General features: G+C 69.1%; 2 protein-coding genes across 2 annotated transcripts; one reads left to right on the plus strand and one right to left on the minus strand.

Annotated features, from left to right (window-relative positions):
• Positions 1–1,000: 1,000 nt before the first annotated feature.
• On the plus strand, positions 1,001–8,551 carry SIGIRR (single Ig and TIR domain containing). The gene is given in 12 exon segments (XM_045558579.1): positions 1,001–1,839; positions 2,267–2,372; positions 4,230–4,391; positions 5,303–5,501; positions 5,974–6,107; positions 6,209–6,349; positions 6,584–6,727; positions 7,161–7,263; positions 7,327–7,399; positions 7,401–7,478; positions 7,711–7,900; positions 8,216–8,551. Coding segments are annotated over 10 exon segments (1,233 nt in total). The 5' UTR covers positions 1,001–1,839; positions 2,267–2,372; positions 4,230–4,384; the 3' UTR covers positions 8,380–8,551.
• Positions 8,552–9,326: 775 nt separating this feature from the next.
• Positions 9,327–18,857, minus strand: PKP3 (plakophilin 3). The gene is given in 15 exon segments (XM_045558580.1): positions 9,327–9,675; positions 9,900–9,987; positions 10,075–10,267; positions 10,455–10,608; positions 10,930–11,115; positions 11,194–11,253; positions 11,255–11,365; positions 11,437–11,554; positions 11,944–12,118; positions 12,971–13,175; positions 13,488–13,611; positions 13,703–14,337; positions 14,493–14,572; positions 16,428–16,617; positions 18,753–18,857. Coding segments are annotated over 15 exon segments (2,436 nt in total). The 5' UTR covers positions 18,834–18,857; the 3' UTR covers positions 9,327–9,639.
• Positions 18,858–19,140: the final 283 nt, after the last annotated feature.

The following is a 19,140-nucleotide window of genomic DNA, read 5'->3' on the forward strand; positions in this document are numbered from 1 at the left end:
TCAGGCCCGCGGCGGGGAGCGGAGGTCGCGGTCCCCGCGAGCCGCTCCAGGCCTGGAGCTGGGGGCCCCAGGGCGCGGTCGCGCGGGAAGCGGCTCCGAGCCAGGCAGGCTCCCCGCGTCGCCCGGAAGCCCGAGCTCGCCCGTGTCCCTGCCCCTTCGCGGCCTCGGGGGAAGGGGCCGGGGGCCGCCCCTTCCGCCCTGCCCGACGTGGCCCGTGGCTTTCAGGTGAACCCTCAGCGCCGGAGAGCGGAGGGCCGAGGAGCGCCGAGGCGCGCAGGGACCCCGCCTCCGCCCCACAGCCCGGACCCCAGGCCCGAGGCTTCCTGAGGCGCCGGCGGCGGCGGAGCTTCCGCCCTCGCGGCGCCCGACCGGTCCTCCGCGTCCCCGCCTCGGTGCGCGCCCACGCTCGCCGTCCGCGCGCTCCCCAGCCTCCGCGCGCGTTCCCGAGCCGCCTGCTCCCCGCACCCGGAGGGCGGGGACAGCAAGGCCGCCCTCCCCGCAGCGAGCGGAGCGCGGGATGCGGAGCTTAGTGGGGGAGAGCGGGTCGTCGTGGGCCGGGGGAGCGGGACGGAGCCCTGGGCGCGCGGGATGCGGCCTTTTACGCACGTTCCTTCCTTCAGGAGAGACGTGTGGGTCTCCGCACGCGCCAGGAGCGGAGGGGCGGCGCGTCGGAGACAAGCGGGAGACGCTTGGGGACTGCGGGGTGCCGAGCAGCGAGCCCGACGGAGGCGGGGGGAAGGGAGCGCCGGTCGGGGGCCAGGCGGGCCCGGAGGCTCGCCCCGCGCGCAGCCAGTGCGGGGCCTGAGGGCAGCAGGAGCTGGCGCTTTCTACGAACGACAGTGTGGTGGGCAGTGCAGGGTGACCGAGGGGCCAGGCTTGGACTTAGATTCCGGTCGCCCTGGGGAGTGGGCTTGGCAGGGGGAGGGGTGGGACGGGGCGGGGGGCGTTAGCACAGGGAGGGAAGGAGGGGGGCGTCAAGTCACGTCAAGCCAGCCCCGAGAGAAGGTGACACGGCCCAGCGCGCAGAGCGGAGGGTTGGCAGCAGCTCCAGGGCTGGGCAGGCGGTTGGGCGCGGGGCCTCCGGCGGCGGCGGCGGCGGGGCCTGCGTCCGCGCTTCCTTCCGCGCTGTGCCTCAGCTTCCTGACCTGCAGTGTGGGGGCCGCAGCGCTAGGCCTTGGGGGGTGCACTGCCGCTCAGGGGGGCCCACGGGGGCACCTGCCAAGTGTGCGAGGGAGCCGAGGCCTCTGGGGGAGGGCTGCTGTCCCCTCCAGCTCTTTCCCACCCTGAGGGCAAGGTGCACCTTGACCCAAGGTTGGGTGCCAGGCCGCAGGAGGGTCTGTCTGAGCAGGGCTCCGCGGTCAGATCAGGCTGTGGGAAGCTGCTGCTTTGAGGGTGCTCTTGTGCTGGGCAGGGGGGATGGAGGGCACCCCTCCAGGATGAGGCCCAGCTCCCGTGTGGGTGAGGACAGTGCCAGGGACTGAGGGAGACCCCTGTCCGGTTCTAGGGCAATACCAGCCCCTCCTCACTGGGCCCTGAGTCCCAGGTCAATCTGGGGGTGGGGGGGGTCAGTGATGACAACAGGAGATACCAGCTGCCCCTCACCTGGCTCCGAGCCCCTGCCATGGCCTCCCCTGTGGGCTTCCTTATCTGGAACAGGCCCTGCCCTCCCCCCGCAGCCCACCCAGCCTGAAGCTGGGGTCCATGAGATGCCGCAGCTGCCTGCAGCCACTAGCCCATCTGGGAGACATGCTTGGGAGACGGACAGAGGCCAGAAGAGCCCTGCTGGAGGCCCCGTTATGGGCTGGGAATTTCTGAACCTGCCCCCTGCACCCCCCCCAGGTCAGGGGGTGCTCTCTTGGGCCTGGAGGGACATGGATGACCCCTCCCCTCCTGAATGGCGTCACGGGGTGTCCAGGAGGCAGGCTGCACTGCCGCTGGTCCTCCTTGTGTGTGTGCAGGACCCCCACACATCGCCCCGGCCCCTGCCCCTCTGAGCAACCCCCCCTCCCTGCACAGAGGAAAGTGCAGTGACTGGTGGGCTGGGTGGGCCGCAGAGGAAGGAGCCGCCTGACTCAGAGCTACAGGAAGAGCCGGGGCAGGAGGGGCGAGAACCACCAACTGCCCGCCCGCCAGGGAAGGGGTGGGTGCCTGGGTGGGGTTTAGGTTTAGGAGAGGATGTGACTGCAAGGCCAGGAAGCTACGGGGGAAAGTTCTGATTAAAATACACACAAACAAAAGCCAGGTCCTCACTGTGGATCCCTGGCAGCTGTGGTGCCGTGGACGCTGCCTGGGGCCCCGCCGAGGGGACAGTTTGCTCCCAAATGCACATCCGTGAGCGCCGTCTCTGCCCAGGAGGACAGAGCTGGAACCAGGTGACTGTGCCCTCTCTGCTGCTCTGAGTGAGCCTGTGTCAGGGCCCGTCCTTAGAGCTGGGTCTGGTGAGGGAAGCCTGTAGCACACGGGGCACACGCGCAGGTGTGTGCACGTGTGTGTGTGTGAGACGGTGAGGGCAGCAGGAGGCTGCCAGTGTGGCACCGGTGGCCAAGGGCAGGTGTGAGGCACGGTGTGTGGGCTGCAGGGTGCTTGTGGCCCTGCGCTTTTCGAGAGGAGGTCCCAGTGTCCTGTGTGCCCAGGAGGCACAGGGTGCTAACGGGAGGTGGCAGGAAGTGCGCTGTGTGGGAGTGCTAGTGTCACACGGGTGGACCCCAGTGCAGGTGTGCATGGGCTGGAGGGCTGCGTGTAGGGGTATTGGGGCAGGGTGTGCAGGGAGAGGGTGCGGGGAGAGGGTGCAGGGGACGGTGTGCGGGGGAGGGTACCTGGTGCTTGCTGTACTCATATCCTAGCGCTGCGGCCTCAACTTCCAGAAAGAGTCTGGGGCTCCCTTTGCAGGGGTGCGAGGTCTGAGCCGGGGCAGGTTGAGAGGCCGCTGCAGGGGACGCCTGGGACCTGCTGGGCACGCTGTGAGAGCTGGCTGCACTGGGGGGGTCTCTTACAGTCCCTATGTGGGCAGTTCTCCTGCTTCAAGGACTTTCCTGGGACTGTCTGCCACCCCAGAGAGCTTCTGCAAGGACCCCTTGCCCATGCCCCAGGGAACACCCCTCATGCCCTATCAGCTCCCGTGGAAATTGTAACCCAGCCACCCCTGGGGCTCTGGCTGTGCCTCACCCTGTGCAGAAGGAACAGGGTCGGGGCAAACTAAGAGGGTTCTCCCTGCCTAAGCCTCTGGGGCCTTAGGGGTGGAGACATCCCAGGGAGCTGGGCCACAAAACCTGGGGCCCAATCCCTGTGCCCCACTCCCAGGGTGTCCACGCAGCAGGGATGGTCGGAGGTACTCATGCAATGCCTGTGGGAGAAACGGGGGTGAGCCTGGCATACCCAGGGAGGAGGGGACCCCCAGGGCCCGGGGCACCTCCTCCTTTCAGCCACATCACTGCAGAGCTCTGAGTCACAAGGGACATGGCTGGGAATGGTCCCCCGGGCCCTGCATAGAAGCGTCACCTCTGGGCGGGGCAGGGGCTTCCCTTGGAGAGCTGGACGGAACAATGTAGACCAAATTTCTGAGTTTGGAAAAGACAAGTTGGGTCATGGAGAGGGCATGGGAGTGGGACCCAGAGGAAGGGGTGGCTGTGACCCTTCAGACTGGCCTTTGTCTCAGCCTGGCCCCGTGGGCCCCTCCTGCCTCCAGACCTCAGGGTGCAGCTGAGCTCGGGGTGTCTGTAGCTGTCCCGCATCTGCGTACATGTGTGCACTCATGACTGCACCCAGAACAAAAGCCCACAGCTGGGAGCAAGTGTGGGCCAGAGCCAGGCAGCTGGGCACCTGCTCTGCTGTGGGGGGCGCATTGCTCACCACCTGGCCCCCCAGGGCCTGGCTGTCATGGGTACTGCAGCACCCACCTGCGTGTGGCAGCCCTGCTGCAGGAGACAGCCAGGAATGAAGCCAACAGCTGCCTCATGGGATGGGTCCCCCTGGTGCATGTCCACTGTGCCCCCTGGCCATCATGGTGGCCCTGGGTGGGTGGAGGTTGTCCTGTGTCCCTGGGCCACGTGAGGTGGTCCCTATTCTGGCCCTGTGTAAGGGGCTCAAAGCAACCCCAAGCTGGCATCTGGGAGTCCTGTTGGCAGCCATGAGGCTGGTAGGGTGGTACCTGATGCAGGGGCAGTGGAGCCGACAGTTACTAGTTAACTCATCCTGTTCCTGTTTAACTTCTTCCCTGGGGATGGCGGCAGCCTCTGACCCACCCAGGTGCCCTGTCCAACCGACCACAAGGACAGAGAGGAGTCCTGCCAGCCCTTGGTGAACCAGTCTGCTCCGCCAAGGAGCCCTGTGGAGCTGGGGGTGGCACCAGAGCTCAGCCGGCCGTGAGGACGCCCCAGCCAGAGCCATGGCAGGTAGGCAGGTCAGAGGGACAGGTGCGAGTCCCACTCCCGCCTCCTGCTGTCCCCACACCACGCTCCCTGCTCTTACCCAGGCTCTCTGCTTGGCTGTGTGCCGGAGGTACAAAGGCCTCTGCTCATCCCCCGCTGTGCCCCTGCTCCTGAACCCAGGGCTGGCGGTGTGGGTGGGCCCCGAGCCCTCTCCTGCCCAAGGCCTCCAGACCAGGCTCATGGGGGTCAGTGAGGCCCAGGAATGCCAGCAGTGGGCACTGGTGGGCCACCGGGGTTGGACGGGAGCTGGTAGGAGACCACAATCTACCAAGAAGAGGGTGGTCTACTCCACTAGGGCTCACCACCCTGATGCAAAAGTGAGGACGTTCGGGCCTTGGGGAGGTGGGGAGGGCTTGCCTGTGGCCAGGAGCAGAGGGCCACTGAGCATAAGGTTCCAGCTCTGCCAGCACCTGAGCCCCCCAAACCCACATGTGCCCACACTCCCTGCAGCTCCCCCAGCAGAGGCAGGTGGGCTGAAGGTACAGGGCCTGGCCCTCCTCTAAGGTGGGCAACAGGTGCATGTGGGAAATGGGCGGCTGGACGCATGTCCTGGGTGAACCAGCAGCCAGATGGGCCCTGTGTGGCAGGGCTGGGTCGGCTCAACTGTGACCCTGGACACTGCCACCCACGCAGGTATCCCCTCTGAGCACAGGGCAGTCACAGGCAGGGCAAGCAGCACACACAAGGTCTGACCACCGCTGGGGGAAGACGTGCCAAGTGCTGGGCCCTTGCCCATGGTACTCATGGTAGCCCCGGCGTGACCACCAGGCCACACACGGGACTTGCCGCCTGGCTTCTTCCTGCACCACAGACTATCTGGGCTGGGCAGGGTCTGGCGTCCTGGCACGCTGACCTGCTGTGTCCTCTTTCTTCAGGTGTCTGCGATAGGGCCCCTGACTTCCTCTCCCCCTCTGAAGACCAGGTCCTGGGGCCTGCCCTGGGCAGTGCTGTTGCTCTGAACTGCACGGCTCGGGTGGTCTCTGGGTCCGCCTGCCCCCTGCCTTCAGTCCAGTGGCTGAAAGACGGCCTTCCCCTGGGCAATGGAAGCCACTACAGCCTCCACGCGTACTCCTGGTAAGAGACCGGGGTGTCCAGGGTTAGAGGGACCACCCGGACAGGCCATGGCCAGCAGCCTGATGTACTCCTAGTCTAGAATCACCTGGGCATGGGCTGGGCAATGACTCCTGCTGTGGACACAGGTGGGGAGGGTCAGTGACCCCAGGGACAGACCTTGGGGTTTGTGTAGCCCCTGAGACTCCCCAGGGCTGTGGGTGTCAGTGGAGTCCTAGAGTCCAAACGAACATTGACCATCGGCCAAGCCCAGATCAGAAGACCCGCAGGCCCCAGGCCCGGGCCTGGGGTGACTGTCCTGAAACAGACCCACATCCCCTCCAGGTTCTGGTCTCTTCTCTTAGCTTATGGCCCAAGAACCAGCCAGGAGGCCCAAATCAGTGGCCTCTCTGGGTGAGTCCCCGCAGGCGGGACTCTGGGGCGTCCACGGATGCTCTAGGGCCCCAGGTGAGAGGGTGGGGCTTGGTATCCCCAGGGTCAAGCCTAACTCGTCAGAGACACTCGTATCCAGTGTTCTGGGGGTCAACTTGACCAGTGCTGAAGACTACGGGGCCTTCACCTGTTCCATCCAGAACGCCAGCTCCTCCTCCTTCACTCTGCGCAGAGCTGGTGATGGGGGTGCCCGGGGCAGAGAGTGGGAGGGGACCTGGGGGGGCGGGGATCTCAGGCTGGAGGGTGCTGGGGGCAGTGCTCAGGCGACCCGCCCACAGGCCCAGCAGGCCACCTGGCAGCGGTGCTGGCCTCCCTCCTAGTCCTGCTGGCGCTGCTGCTGGCCGCGCTGCTCTACGTCAAGTGCCGCCTGAACGTGCTGCTCTGGTATCAAGACACGCACGGAGAGGTGGAGATGAACGGTGCGCGGGGCCCGCGGGCGGGAGGGCCGGCCGGGCTCGGCTCTGCGTGGGGGCGGGGCAGAGCGGGGAGACGTCACCCCTGGAGGGCTCCGTGGGCGCACGAGGGCGCAGGGCCGGGGTCGGTGGAACGGGAGGGGTCAGAGTCGGCGGCAGGGGCGCACCTGTTGGGGGCGTTAGGGGAGCCGAGACGCCGGGGGCCCGGGGGCGGCCGTGCTGACTGGCCGCCATCCGCAGACGGAAAGCTCTACGACGCCTACGTCTCCTACAGCGACTGCCCTGAGGACCGCAAGTTCGTGAACTTCATCTTGAAGCCGCAGCTGGAGCGACGTCGGGGCTACAAGCTCTTCCTGGACGACCGCGACCTGCTGCCCCGCGCAGGTACGGCCCCGCCCCGGCTACCTGCAGGCCCCGCCCCTCAGTCCTCGCCCCCGCTACCTGCAGGCCCCGCCCCGGCCACCTGCAGACCCCGCCACTCCAGCCCCGCCTCGGCCACCTGCAGGCCCCGCCCTTCAGGCCCCGCCCCCGGTCCCGCCCCTCCCTCCCCGCCCAGCCTCCTGCAGGCCCCGCCCCTCCGGCCCCGCCCAGCCTCCTGCAGGCCCCGCCCCTCTGGCCCCGCCTCGGCCACCTGCAGGCCCCGCCCCTCCGGCCCCGCCTCGGCCGCCTTCGGGCCCCGCCCCGGCTACCCGCAGGCCCCGCCCCTCCGGCCCCGCCCAGCCTCCTGCAGGCCCCGCCCCGCCGCTCGGGGCCCGGGCCCGCCTGTAGCTTCCGGCGCCCGCCCAGCACGGGCCGGTCTGACGTCCGGTTCCCGCAGAGCCCTCCGCCGACCTCCTGGTGAACCTGAGCCGCTGCCGCCGCCTCATCGTGGTGCTTTCGGACGCCTTCCTGGGCCGGGCCTGGTGCAGCCACAGCTTCCGGTGGGTCCCGCGCGGGGCTGGGCGGGCCCCGGCCGCGCCCTCGCTGACGCTCCCGCCTCGCAGGGAGGGACTATGCCGGCTGCTGGAGCTGACGCGCAGACCCATCTTCATCACCTTCGAGGGCCAGAGGCGCGACCCCCGCGCACCCCGCGCTCCGCCTGCTGCGCCAGCACCGCCACCTGGTGACCTTGCTGCTCTGGAGGCCCGGCTCCGTGGTGCGCGGCTCGGCCGGGCCCGGGCGGGGGCGGCGGGCGCCCTGTGGCTGGGGCTTGTGGGTGGGCTCTGAGTGGGGCTCTGCGGCCTGTCCCGGAGGAGGGAGCGGGTGGCGCGGGGGTGGGAACCGTGGGTCCCCGGCAGGTAGTGCTCCTGGGGCCAGGGCGGCCAGGGGCTTCCGTGTGCGTCCCCTCCCGCGTGTTCACATGCAAATGGCGCCAACCTGGCCCCCAGACGCCTTCCTCCGACTTCTGGAAAGAGCTGCAGCTGGCCCTGCCGCGGAAGGTGCAGTACAGGCGGGTAGAGGGAGACCCCCAGACCCAGCTGCAGGACGACAAGGATCCCATGCTAATTGTTCGAGGCCGTGTCGCGGAGGGCCGGGCCTTGGACCCGGAGCTGGATCCCGACCCTGAGGGAGACCTGGGTAAGCCCACCCAGCCCACTCCTGACCCGAGCAGCTCAGCCTGGGGTGGGCGGGCAGGCGCAGGGCAGAGGGCCCAGAAAGGGACATGTTCCCAGCATGGAGCGCCCTGCAGCCCGGGGACGGGCTTGATGTCCCCCCCAGAAGCCCTCACTGCCTCTCCCCTGGAGGTGCTCAGGCCCAAGGCCTGCCTGGGGACTTTCTGAACCTCACATGACCCCATGGCAGGGGTGAGCAGGGACTGACCCCAGGGCAGTGGCCCAGGGAAGGCAGATTGTGGACAGCCCAGCCTCAGGGGCCTCCATGTCCCCTCCCTAGGTGTCCGAGGTCCTGTCTTTGGGGAGCCATCAGCTCCACCGCATGCAAGTGGGGTGTCGCTGGGAGAGGGCCAGGGCAGTGAAGTGGACGTCTCGGACCTCGGCTCCCGAAACTACAGTGCCCGCACGGACTTCTACTGCCTGGTGTCTGAGGATGATGTGTAGCCCCCACCCCCTCCCGCGTGCAGGACCACCAGGGACATCCGGGGGCAGAGGCAGGTGGGTCGTTTCTGCAATAAGCAGAATCAGGACCCCATCCTGTAGCCTGGACCCTCACGGAAGGGCTCTGACCCGAGCTTCCTCCTAATGCCAGAAAATAAAGTTGTTTTGGATTCTGCCTGGGCCTCGCTATCTTCTGGGGCGGAAGGGGCCTGCCCTGTCCTGGCAGAGCCCCCTCAGCCTCCCCTTGGCTGCCCTCTGGGCTCTCACGCCACTTCTCACCCACCGTGCCTGCCCGTCACCCATCTGCCCTCCCGCCCTGCTCTGTGAGCAGCTCAGGTCCTGCCGCCTCCCTGCCTGGCCCCTGCCTGGCGATGTGACGTCCCCGTCTCCCTCTAATCTGGACGCATCCTGGAGGGGGGCCAGCTCTGCCCTCACGTTCTAAGCTTTGCAGAAGCTTCACAACCAAATGGGCTGGCTCTGGGGAAGACAGGTGGGGATGTCCCAGAGCCTACTGGACCCCAGGCCTCAGTGGCCAGTGTGGGAGTCCCCAGTCAGGGCCTCTTCGGGCGCAGGGGACAGACCTGAGTTCCCTGGTACTGGCCCCCGGCGGGCAGAGGGTGTTGTGTGCATTGGCCGCAGGAGCACACCGTACGGGGCGGCCCCATCTCCGGCCGCTCTGCTCGCCGGGCCCCCAGCTCTGCTGCAGTCGTGCCTGGGGCGCACTGAGGCTGTCCCTGCTGCCCATCTGTCCCTGTTCCCTCTCTGCCCTGCAGAGCCAGCGCCCCTCTGCTGGACACTCCATCCCTGTCCTGGCTCCTCAGACCTTGGGAGGCTTGTGTGTGAGCTCGGGCTGTGAGTGTCCTTGGGGCAGGGGGGTGTACTTGGGGACACTGCAAGTCCCAGGACCGGCCACCCAGGTAGGGCAGCTGTGGAAGCGTGTGGGCAGTGCATGTGTTCATTGCCATCTTTATTTCAGTGCCGGCTGCCCTGTGGTGCTGCCAGGCCACAGCTGGCCCCACCTCTGCCAATGTGCCCAAGTCACCGCCCCACACACCCAAGCTGCCTCAAGCCCTGCCCCACCCCCTGCCCTGCGGAAGCCCAGTCCCCAGCTGTGAGCCCCCACCCCTCCCGGTGGCCTAGGGCCCCAGTAAGAGGCCCCTCGGGCGTCAGCCTTCTCCTCCAGGCCAGGCTGGCGCGGCTGGAGCTGAGCCTGTCCCTCGGAGGCTGGGCCACATCACCTTCTCCTCCTCCAGGGGGTCTTGCCTACGGGCCCAGGAAGTCCTCTTTCCGATAGCCCTTCTGTGGTGAGGGGCCGGGAGTCAGGGTGCAGGCCTGCCCTCCCTGTGCCCCGCTGTCCCCCCAGTGTGCTTGGCCTGGCACGGACCCCCTCGTTCCCAGGTCCCTGGTCTCCATCTTCCCACTACCCTCTTCCCGGGCCTCCTGCTCCACGTGGGCCCTCCCCGTGCCCTGCACTCGGGGCCCACACCCCGCGGCCCTGCTTGCCCCGTGCTCTAGGAACGTACCGCCCGGAAGTCACGGTGGAGCTTATTGTACTGCCACAGGTTGGCCAAGAGGCTGGAGGCCGCCCGGGACGACTTCTCACTGTCGGGGCTGGGGGTGGGGAGAGTCAGGAGGTGACACACCTGGCCAGAGGGCCCCGCCAGGCTGCTGCAGGGTCCCAGGGTCGGGTGGCCTCACCTGTCCCGCTTCTTCTTGATGAAGATGAGCTTGCGGAGCCCGTCGAAGTAGAGCAGGTCTCGGGCGGCGATGGGACTGGCCACGACCAGGTTGTTGAGCACAGCGATGATGTTGACCAGCACGTCAGCTGGGGGCGACTTCTCACCCACGCTGCCAGGGAGCTTCTCAATCAGGTGGCTCACGACCTTCGTGGCTGCCGGGAGGTCAGGAGGTCAGTCCTCACCCCCACTCCCGGCCACCCCGCACCTGGGCCCCCCGCCCCCCCCGGGGAGCTGGCGTGCCTGTGCGCCCCGCCCAGCTGGGGACACAGCGAGCAGAAGGCCACGTCCAGGTGGACACCGACTAGGTGGGCCAAGGGCGGCCTGGGCAGCCCAACTCACACATCTCGTCCTTGTTCCTGGCATTCCGAGACAGGTTTCGGATGAGGCCGGTCAGCGAGCGCAGCTGGTGGTGGTCCGCAGTCCGGACTCGGTCCAGCAGCGGGTTCAGGATGCGCTCCTGCTCCAGGGCCAGGCGGCTCAGCACGCCAGCCCACTGCGGGGGGCACAGGATGTGAGCGGGAGGCCCCCGACCCTCAGGTCCAGCCGGGGGTCCTGGGGCAGAACAGCTTCTCTGCCTCCTGCTGCCACCAAGGGGTCTCTGCCTCTGCCGTTCCCCAAGCTGGGGCCCATCAGCCGTGACCCAGATTGGGAGCGTCCCCTGGCACCCCGTGGGGAACCCCATCCGCACGTGGCCCAAGGCACATCCGCCAGACGCCGACCCCAGATGCCCCCTCCCTCCCACTGCCCCTCCCTCCCAGGTTGTGACCCTGGGGGCAGGCCCTGCCTCATGGCCTCGTCCCCAGCCCAGGCCCACCCTGCGGTCTCCGGCAGTGATGTTCTGCAGTGCCCCGGCGGCCGCCTCCGTGGTGTGGCGGTTGAGCTCACAGCGCTGCAGCAGCCGGTTGTACAGCCCCACGATCTGGGGGCTCCACAGCCACTCCAGGCCCTTGGGGTCCTTGGACACCTCAGCGAAGGTGAGGGCGTCGGCCGTCAGCGGCAGCTGCTTGGGAGGGCACCGCGGGTCAGCGGGTCGGTGGCCCGCCACCCCCGCCCACCGCCCGCCCGGGCTGGGGCCCACCTCGCGCAGCCGCCGGCTCTGGGGCGTGAAGCAGCCCACCACCTCGCCGGGCGGTGCCCCCCGCCACGTCCCTGCGGCCCCGGCCCTCCAGCCGCTGCAGGGCGGAAGGTGGCATCTCGTCGTACAGGCGGTAGGACAAGTTCCGCAGCACACACACCGCGTTCTCCACGCTCTGCGGGGGGGAGGGCGGGTGGTCAGAGGGGCCCCCTGGCGCGCCCGGGCCCCGGGACGGGCCACCCTCACCTTGTCCTCGCACTTGCCCACGTCCAGGGCATGGTTGATGTAGGTGACCAGGGCATCCACCAGCCCGTGGCACTCGCGCATCTTCTGGCGGGTGGCCTGCGAGGCTGAGCTGAGGTTCCTGGGGACCGAGGCAGATCAGAGCCCCCCATCCCGGGCCCCACCTAGGGCTGGGTCCCCGCATGCCCGTCCATGCCTCCTGCTCCTGGCCCCATGCCCACCCATCCCCCAACCCACTCCTTGCGGTAGGGGGCTACGAATGTCAGATCAGGTCGCAGATTTAATGGAACCTGAGCCTGCAGCCCCCCGAGTCTGCTGAAGCCCAAGCACAGCCACACCTGGTGGCCGCACCTGGCCTGTCCCCCGTCCTGCTCCAGTCCCTGCGTCCTCCGGACTGTGCCCTGCCCCTGGCCCCTCTCGCTGGCTGCACGTTGTCACCCAGGCGTCAGATTAAGACGCATCGTCTCACCCCCCAGCACAGCCTCTCCCGCCGACGCCCGCCCGGCGCACCTGAGGAAGCCGGTGGCGTTGTAGAAAATCTCAGCCTCGGAGGCGTTCTGCTGGATGAGGGGGGGGCCGCCGGCCCCGGACAGGGGGCTCAGCACCAGGTCCGTGAGCTGCTCCAGCGTGTCGCGGGCCAGGCGGTCCTTCAGGTGGTCGCTGGATGACAGGTTCCACAGAATCCCTGGGCAGGTGGGGCCGGGGCCACCGTCACGGTCACCCCCAGCTGCCCTCTGCTGCTCTGGGGGTGGGGGGAGGAGGCGCCCCTCCCCCTAGGGCCAGCCTGGGGTTTGTGTGTTATCCAAGAACCCCACCGGGGAGATGCGAGAGTGGCTTGTGGGCTACAGGGATGGGACCCGAGCGAGAGAGACACATGGGGACAAGAGGGCCTGGGGGCAGAAGAGGCTCCAGAGAGACACAGCCACAGAACAGCGTCGCTGGGGACCCACGGCCGACGGAGCCCCGAGGGGAGCGGGATAGGGACACAGCGAGGGCAGAAAGGCACAGAAAGGCCAAGGACAGGGAGGGGACACTGTGGGGCAGAGGGGCCAGGTGGGGGGGGACAGCAGAGCAGGGGCACAGGTGGAGGGGACAGGCGGAGGGGACAGGCGGAGGGCACAGGCGAAGGGGACAGGCGGAGGGCACAGGCGGAAGGCACAGGCGGAGGGCACAGGCGGAGGGGACAGGTGGAGGGCACAGGCGGAGGGCGGAGGGCACAGACGGAGGGGACAGGTGGAGGGCACAGGCAGAAGGCACAGGCAGAGGGGACAGGCGGAAGGCACAGGCGGAGGGGACAGGCGGAGGGGACAGGTGGAGGGCACAGGCGGAAGGCACAGGCGGAGGGGACAGGTGGAGGGGACAGGTGGAGGGCACAGGCGGAGGGGACAGGCGGAAGGCACAGGCGGAGGGGACAGGTGGAAGGCACAGGTGGAGGGGACAGGCGGAGGGCACAGGCGGAAGGCACAGGCGGAGGGGACAGGCGGAGGGCACAGGCGGAGGGGACAGGCGGAGGGGACAGGCGGCATCCCAGGGGCACCTGTGACGTTCTTGCGCAGCTCATCGTCCTGCTCCCGCAGTGTCCGCAGCAGCTCGAATATCCCGTTCTCCTCCACCAGGGCCAGCTTGTTGTCCGCGTTGTCGTAGATGAGGTTGCGCATGGCGCCCGTGGCGTGGCGCTGCACCTCCTGGTTGGCGTGGTTGAACAGCTTCACCAGCCTGGGTATGGCCTGGAGGCTGCGGGCCTGCGGGCACAGGGACACGGGGGTGTGCACACGTGTGAAGATGCGTGTGGACGGGCACAGACTGTGCAGGTGTGTGGAGACGTGTGCAGATGTTACAGACGTGGCGCTCGTGGATGTGGGCGTCTGCAGGTGTACGCAGATGTGTGCAAATTGCACCCCCCTGCCGGCCTGCTGCTGGGGAGGCTCCGCACAGGGTAGGGCCTTCCCCGTCACTGGGGATCACGAGGGGTGGTCGGGGACCGAGGGTCAGTGAGGGGGTGGGGCTGGCGGGGTGGCTGCCAAGGGAGGGGTGGGTGGCCGGGGCCCAGTCACCTGCTTCTTGGCTGCCGCGTCGCTGTAGCACTTGTGCTGGAGGTAGGCTGCTCCCAGCACCTGCAGGTTGGGGTCTGAAGCCATGAGGTACTTGACTGCTGAGGGCAGGTCAATGTCATCAAAACTGCAGAGCCAGGGGTCGGGGGTCAGGGTAACCTCGGGTTCAGGCCACAGGGTGGCAGCAGCCCCTCCCTGTGCCAGGCCCAGCTGCTCACCCGCTGCTGAGCCTCTGCAGGGAGCGGTGGCTGCAGTAGCTGTCCAGCCCACGCACGTCAGGCAGATGGCCTGAGTCGGCCAGGCTGAGGCTGAGGTTGCGCACGGACGGCGCTCGGGCCACAGGCTCCAGGACGGCCCCCGGTGGCACCGCCCCGGCCCCCCCGCGGCTTCGGTGGCTGCTCTGGAATCGCTGCAAGGTCCGCATGGCCGGGGCACGGATGGTCCGGCACGGAGGGCCCTCGGGGGCCTCTGGCCAGTCCAGCCCCGCCGCCCGCCCGGAGCCGGAGCTGGCCTGGCGCTCGTAGGCGAAGGCCCTGTAGGTGGAGGCGGCCGCGGGCTCCGGCTGCTCGGACACCACACTGTAGCGGTCATCCAGGGCCCCGGCCCCCAGCCTCAGGGAGCGCAGTGACAGGGTGTCATAGTCGGCCCGGCTCCCGCCCCCACCGCGCTCGTGGAAGGACACGGGCCTGGTGGGCATGTGTGGGGTGGGCTGGGTGCCCCTGTATCCCACAGCCGCAAAGGCGCTGCCCCCGTTGTGGGCGGAGCTCAGCCTCTGACTGCAGCTCAGGTCGACCGCCGAGCGAGAGGACCAGGAGGCCGGGCCGTAGGCTGGCTTGGCAACGGGCCGGAAGGTCTGTGGGGGCAGTGGGGGGGCCGTGAGGGGGTGTCCAGGGCTCACCGGCACCCATCACCGCCCTGGCCCTGCGGCCCCCAGCCTCACCACAGAGCTCCCGCCCTCTGGCCTGCAGAGCTGAGGCTGCGCCCACTCCAGCCGGGCCCGTCACTCACCGAGGTCTTGTCCCCGCTCAGGCCCTGAGAGCGCGAGCTGAAGCCAGACTGCAGGGTGTGGTACTGAGCCCTGGACGTGCCTGTGGACAGGGACAGTGATGGCCCTTCTGGGCCAGACAGCAGAGCCCTGTCTCCACTCCTGGCCCCGGGGCAGCCTTGGCTCTCAAGCAGGGAGGGCAGGTGGGCTTCTGGGCAGTGGCCTTCCCCGTCTCTGCCTTGGCCTTGCCTGCTCCCGGGGTCACGGGAAACATCTGGGACTCTGGCTGCCTGGGAGATGTGCCAGGGACTCCTCTGTCAGCTCTCCAATCCCTGCCAGGGCACAGCGCCCAGCCCCCTCCTCCAGGAAGGCAGCCAGGCCTGCCCCGGCCTGCACTGACCTCTTGGAGCTCCTCTCATGCCCAGACCCCTCTGTGCCACGGCCACAGGGGAGTGACAGTGTGCTGGCCGAGGACACACTGCTTCCCTGGACCTGCCCTTACGGCAGCGCCCAAGGCAGGGGCCACACCCACGGCAGGGGCCACACCCACCCTGTGCAGCAGCCCGACTGCACGGTGCCGGACAGACAGGTGGGTGGGCGGAGGGGTGGGAGAGTGGGCGGTGAGTGAGGGTCACCTGGGTGACGCCCAGTGGGCAGCTGGACGAATAGGTGGGCGGGTGCGGAGTGGACAGAGGGGTGCATGGGAGGGCTGGACGCAGGCCGGCAACCTGCCTGGGGGGCCTGGGGGGTGCAGGGACGCAGGGCCCCGGGCCCTCCCCCGACTCTGCCCAGGAGCCAGATGGTCTGAGCCCCCAGCAAGCTCCAGACCCACCCTGGTTAATGAGGCTTCTGACGCTAGTGAGGCCCAGCCTGGGGGGACACACCCCCGCCCAGGGACCTTACCCCCACCCCCCAAATTATAATCCACCTCCCCCTAATTGGCAGGGCGGCTAGGGTGGTAATTAACCCTCCTCCACCCTGTGACCCCTGGGCACCTGGTCTAGTCACCAGGAAGGCTGAGGCCCAGGGAGGAGGACCCAGCAATCCGGGCAGCCCCGGCCCTCTGCCCCCACCCCCACCCCCCGGCAAGTGGCTGCAGCCAGTCCTAGGCAGGTCCCCCAAACGTCACATGGACCACGGTGAACTGGGTCTGGGCCCCTGACATTCTGGGAGGTTCATCTTACTGTCTAACCTTAATCCCTGTTGCTGTAGCCTGACAAGGGAGGAAATGACATTTGTAGAATAACTGCCCTGAACTCACCGTCTGTGTGAGCCTCTGACACACACAGGCACCAACACCCCCTACCCCCAGTGAGGCCAGGGCTCCGGCACCGGTGGGTCTGGCTGGCTCTCAGGGGCACCCCCCATCCGCCGTTCTCACAGGGAGTATCTGGGTCACGCCAGCCGGGCCCTCCCCCTGCAATTCCGCAGGGAGCCCCTGGCCCAGACAGGCCTTGGCGTCCCTCCAGGACTTCTAGACACCCCTGCCCCGTTTCTGGTCTGCTCGTTCCTGTGGGGTGTGGGGGGCACGTGGGGAGGAGGTTGGTGGCTGAGGGTCCATGTTGTGTCACCGAGACCGTGCATGAGCCTGTGCTCCGTGGGGCTGGGTGTGTGCGTGTCCTGGGTTTGCAAACAGATGGGCCTGTCCTGCCCGCCATGTGCCCATGTCCCCACCCCGTCCTCCCCACAGGGAGGGCCTGAGGCTGCGGGGACAGGAGGGTCCCAGCTAGGCTCCGTCCCGGGAGGACCCGGGGGTCCCTACTGGGGTGGGGCAGTCCCACCCGTGGGCTCCCCGCCCGCTGGGGCGGGGCGGTGACTCAGTGCGCGGCCTAGGTGAGTCAGGAGCTGAACCCGAGGCCGCCTGCCGCGGCCTCTGCCCCTCGCACCACCGACCTGGGGCGGCCGCCTCTGCCCGCCACCGCCTTCCCTCCCGCCCGGGCCTGGCGGCCTTGGCCTACCTCTAGCTGCCTCGGCCTCCACCTCTGTGGCCCCATTGTGCCGCGGCTGCTGGCCCAGCTGCAGAAGGCGGGCGCGGACCTGCTCCTGGACGCGGGCCGCCCGCAGTCGCTCCGCCTCCGGCCCCTCGGCTCCCCGGCGGTCCAGCTGCAGGTCGGAGGGCAGGGCCAGGGAGCACACGCCGGCCTCGGGCTGCAGGGCGGACAGCAGGAAGTTGCCGTCCTGCATGGCAGCAGTGCCGGCCCGGCCTCAGCGCCGCCTCCGCCTCCGACCTAAACTGTCTTCGCAGTCTTGTTCCTTGAGGCCCTGTCCCCGGAGTTCCCTCCCCGCGTCCCCGCTGGCTGGCCGCACCCAGAGCCAGCCCGGAGACAGACGCTGGCCCGGCCCTGAGCTCGGCTGGGGGCGGGGATACCTGGGCCAGGTGGGAGGGAGGGGCTGCCGCCTGCTTAAGGTGGAGTTCGGGCGGAAGAACAGGCCCTGCGTGGCCCCGGGTCCCGGCCTGGCCTCCTGCCTGCTTTTCTCGGTCCCAGGACAGGGCCACGGGGCCTGGGTCCTCGCTGTCAGCCTGCAAAGGGCAGACCTGGCCCGTGGGCGTAGGGGTGGGTCAGACGGGCCGCTGGGGTGCCAGTGGCTGACCAGGCCCCGTGTGGGTCGCTGGGGTGCCTTTGCGGAAGCCTGTGGCCTGCTACCTCCCAGCCTGAGGGGACGGTGTCCCACTCGCTAGGGGTCTGGGGCCCCAGCTAGCTCCAAGGACCAGGCAACCTCCAGGGCAGCCCAACCCTGAGGCCCTGGCGAGCCCAGCTGGACCCTCCTGGCTCCTGGGACCCCAGCAGTCTGGCTCCAGCGCCCAGGCCTGGGGTGGGAGGCCGTTCCCAGCACATGAGTCAGGGCGGCAGGCGGGGTGGCCCCAGGGGGTTGACTCAGAGGGGCCTGGACTCATGTCAGTGCCTGCCAGGCTGGGGGCAGGGGCTGGGGTGTGCGGACAAGAGCCCAGGAGTCTGGGGGGGCAGGGGGTGGGATAGGGGCCAGGAGTCTGGGGGGGACAGGGGCTGGGATGGGGGCCCAGGAGTCTGGGGGGACAGGGGGTGGGATGGGGGCCCAGGAGTCTGGGGGGACAGGGGCTGGGATGGGGGCCCAGGAGGGGGGGATAGGTGGGTGGGATTGGGGTCCAGGAGTCTGGGGGGACAGGGCCTGGGATGGGAGCCCAGGAGTCTGGGGGGACAGGGGCTGGGATGGGGGCCCAGGAGTCTGGGGGGCAGGGGGTGGGATGGGGGCCCGGGAGTCTGGGGGGACAGGGGCTGGGATGGGGGCCCGGGAGTCTGGGGGGACAGGGGGTGGGATGGGGGCCCGGGAGTCTGCAGGGACAGGGGCTGGGATGGGGGCCCGGGAGTCTGGGGGGGCAGGGGATGGGATGGGGGCCCGGGAGTCTGGGGGGGCAGGGGATGGGATGGGGGCCCGGGAGTCTGCGGGGACAGGGGCTGGGATGGGGGCCCGGGAGTCTGGGGGGACAGGGGATGGGATGGGGGCCCGGGAGTCTGGGGGGACAGGGGATGGGATGGGGGCCCGGGAGTCTGGGGGGACAGGGGGTGGGATGGGGGCCCGGGAGTCTGGGGGGGCAGGGGTGGGATGGGGGCCCAAGATTCTAGGGGGACAGGGGGTGGGATGGGGGCCCAAGATTCTAGGGGGACAGGGGGTGGGATGGGGGCCCAGGAGTCTGCGGGGACAGGGGCTGGGATGGGGGCCCAGGAGTCTGGGGGGACAGGGGCTGGGATGGAGGCCCAGGAGTCTGGGGGGACAGGGGGTGGGATGGGGGCCCAGGAGTCTGGGAAGGGGGTGGGCAGGGGAGGCCAAGCAGGGCCTGTCCCCAGGAGATGACCCTCCAGCAGCCCAGGGCCTGGATGGTGTGCCCAGGTCCTCTGCTCAGGCCTGGGATCCGGGACAAGCCCCTGGTAGACTGGGAGGTGGGCTGCGGATAAGCCTGGGAGGGCCCGAGTGGGGAACAGGGTTTCAACATGCCTCCTGGGCTTCCCCCCGCCTCTGCCAGGACCCTGGCCCTGGACTTGGGGCTGTACCCCAGACACCTGCCTCTGCCCTGGTCCCCCGAAGACAGTGTCTTGGTGGGGGGATGGCTGGGGCAGAGGCAGGGGTAGGGAGGGGTCCGGGCCAGGAGGCAGCATAGGGGTGAGATCAGGACTGAGGAGCAGGAGCTGGAGGGTGGGGATCAGGGGTCTGTGGGGTGTTAGGGGGGAAGGGCAGGGTCCCCTGAACAGTGAGGGCTGGGGGGGTCCCGGGGCAGGTGGGGGTGGCAGGCAGGGCGGGAGGCCTACCCTGCCTGGGGTCCAGAGCCCACCAGGCCCTTGGCTGACTGCAGAGGCCGCTGCCGCCAGTCGCGTCGTCCTGGGCTCCATCCCGGGCCCGGCCGTGCCGGGCAGCCTCTGGACAGGGCTTCGGGGACCCCGCCGGGCGGAGTGGGAACGCCCAGCTCATCAGACCGGTTGCTTCCCTGGGAGATGCGTTTCGTGTGGAAAAATCCCGGGAGACAAGTTTGTACGGCACAGAGCAGGCCTGGAGGCGGACACCTGGCACAGGCCGGGGCCCGCCCTCCGCCCTCCGCCCCCCGCCGGGTCCCCCAGGACCCACCTGGGCAGTGTGACAGGGCAGCACGCCCAAGGGGCTCATGAGAGGGCATCGTGTGGACGGCCCGGGCCACGTGGG

Source organism: Lemur catta, chromosome 7, assembly GCF_020740605.2.
Source record: "Lemur catta isolate mLemCat1 chromosome 7, mLemCat1.pri, whole genome shotgun sequence".
NCBI lineage: Eukaryota > Metazoa > Chordata > Mammalia > Primates > Lemuridae > Lemur > Lemur catta.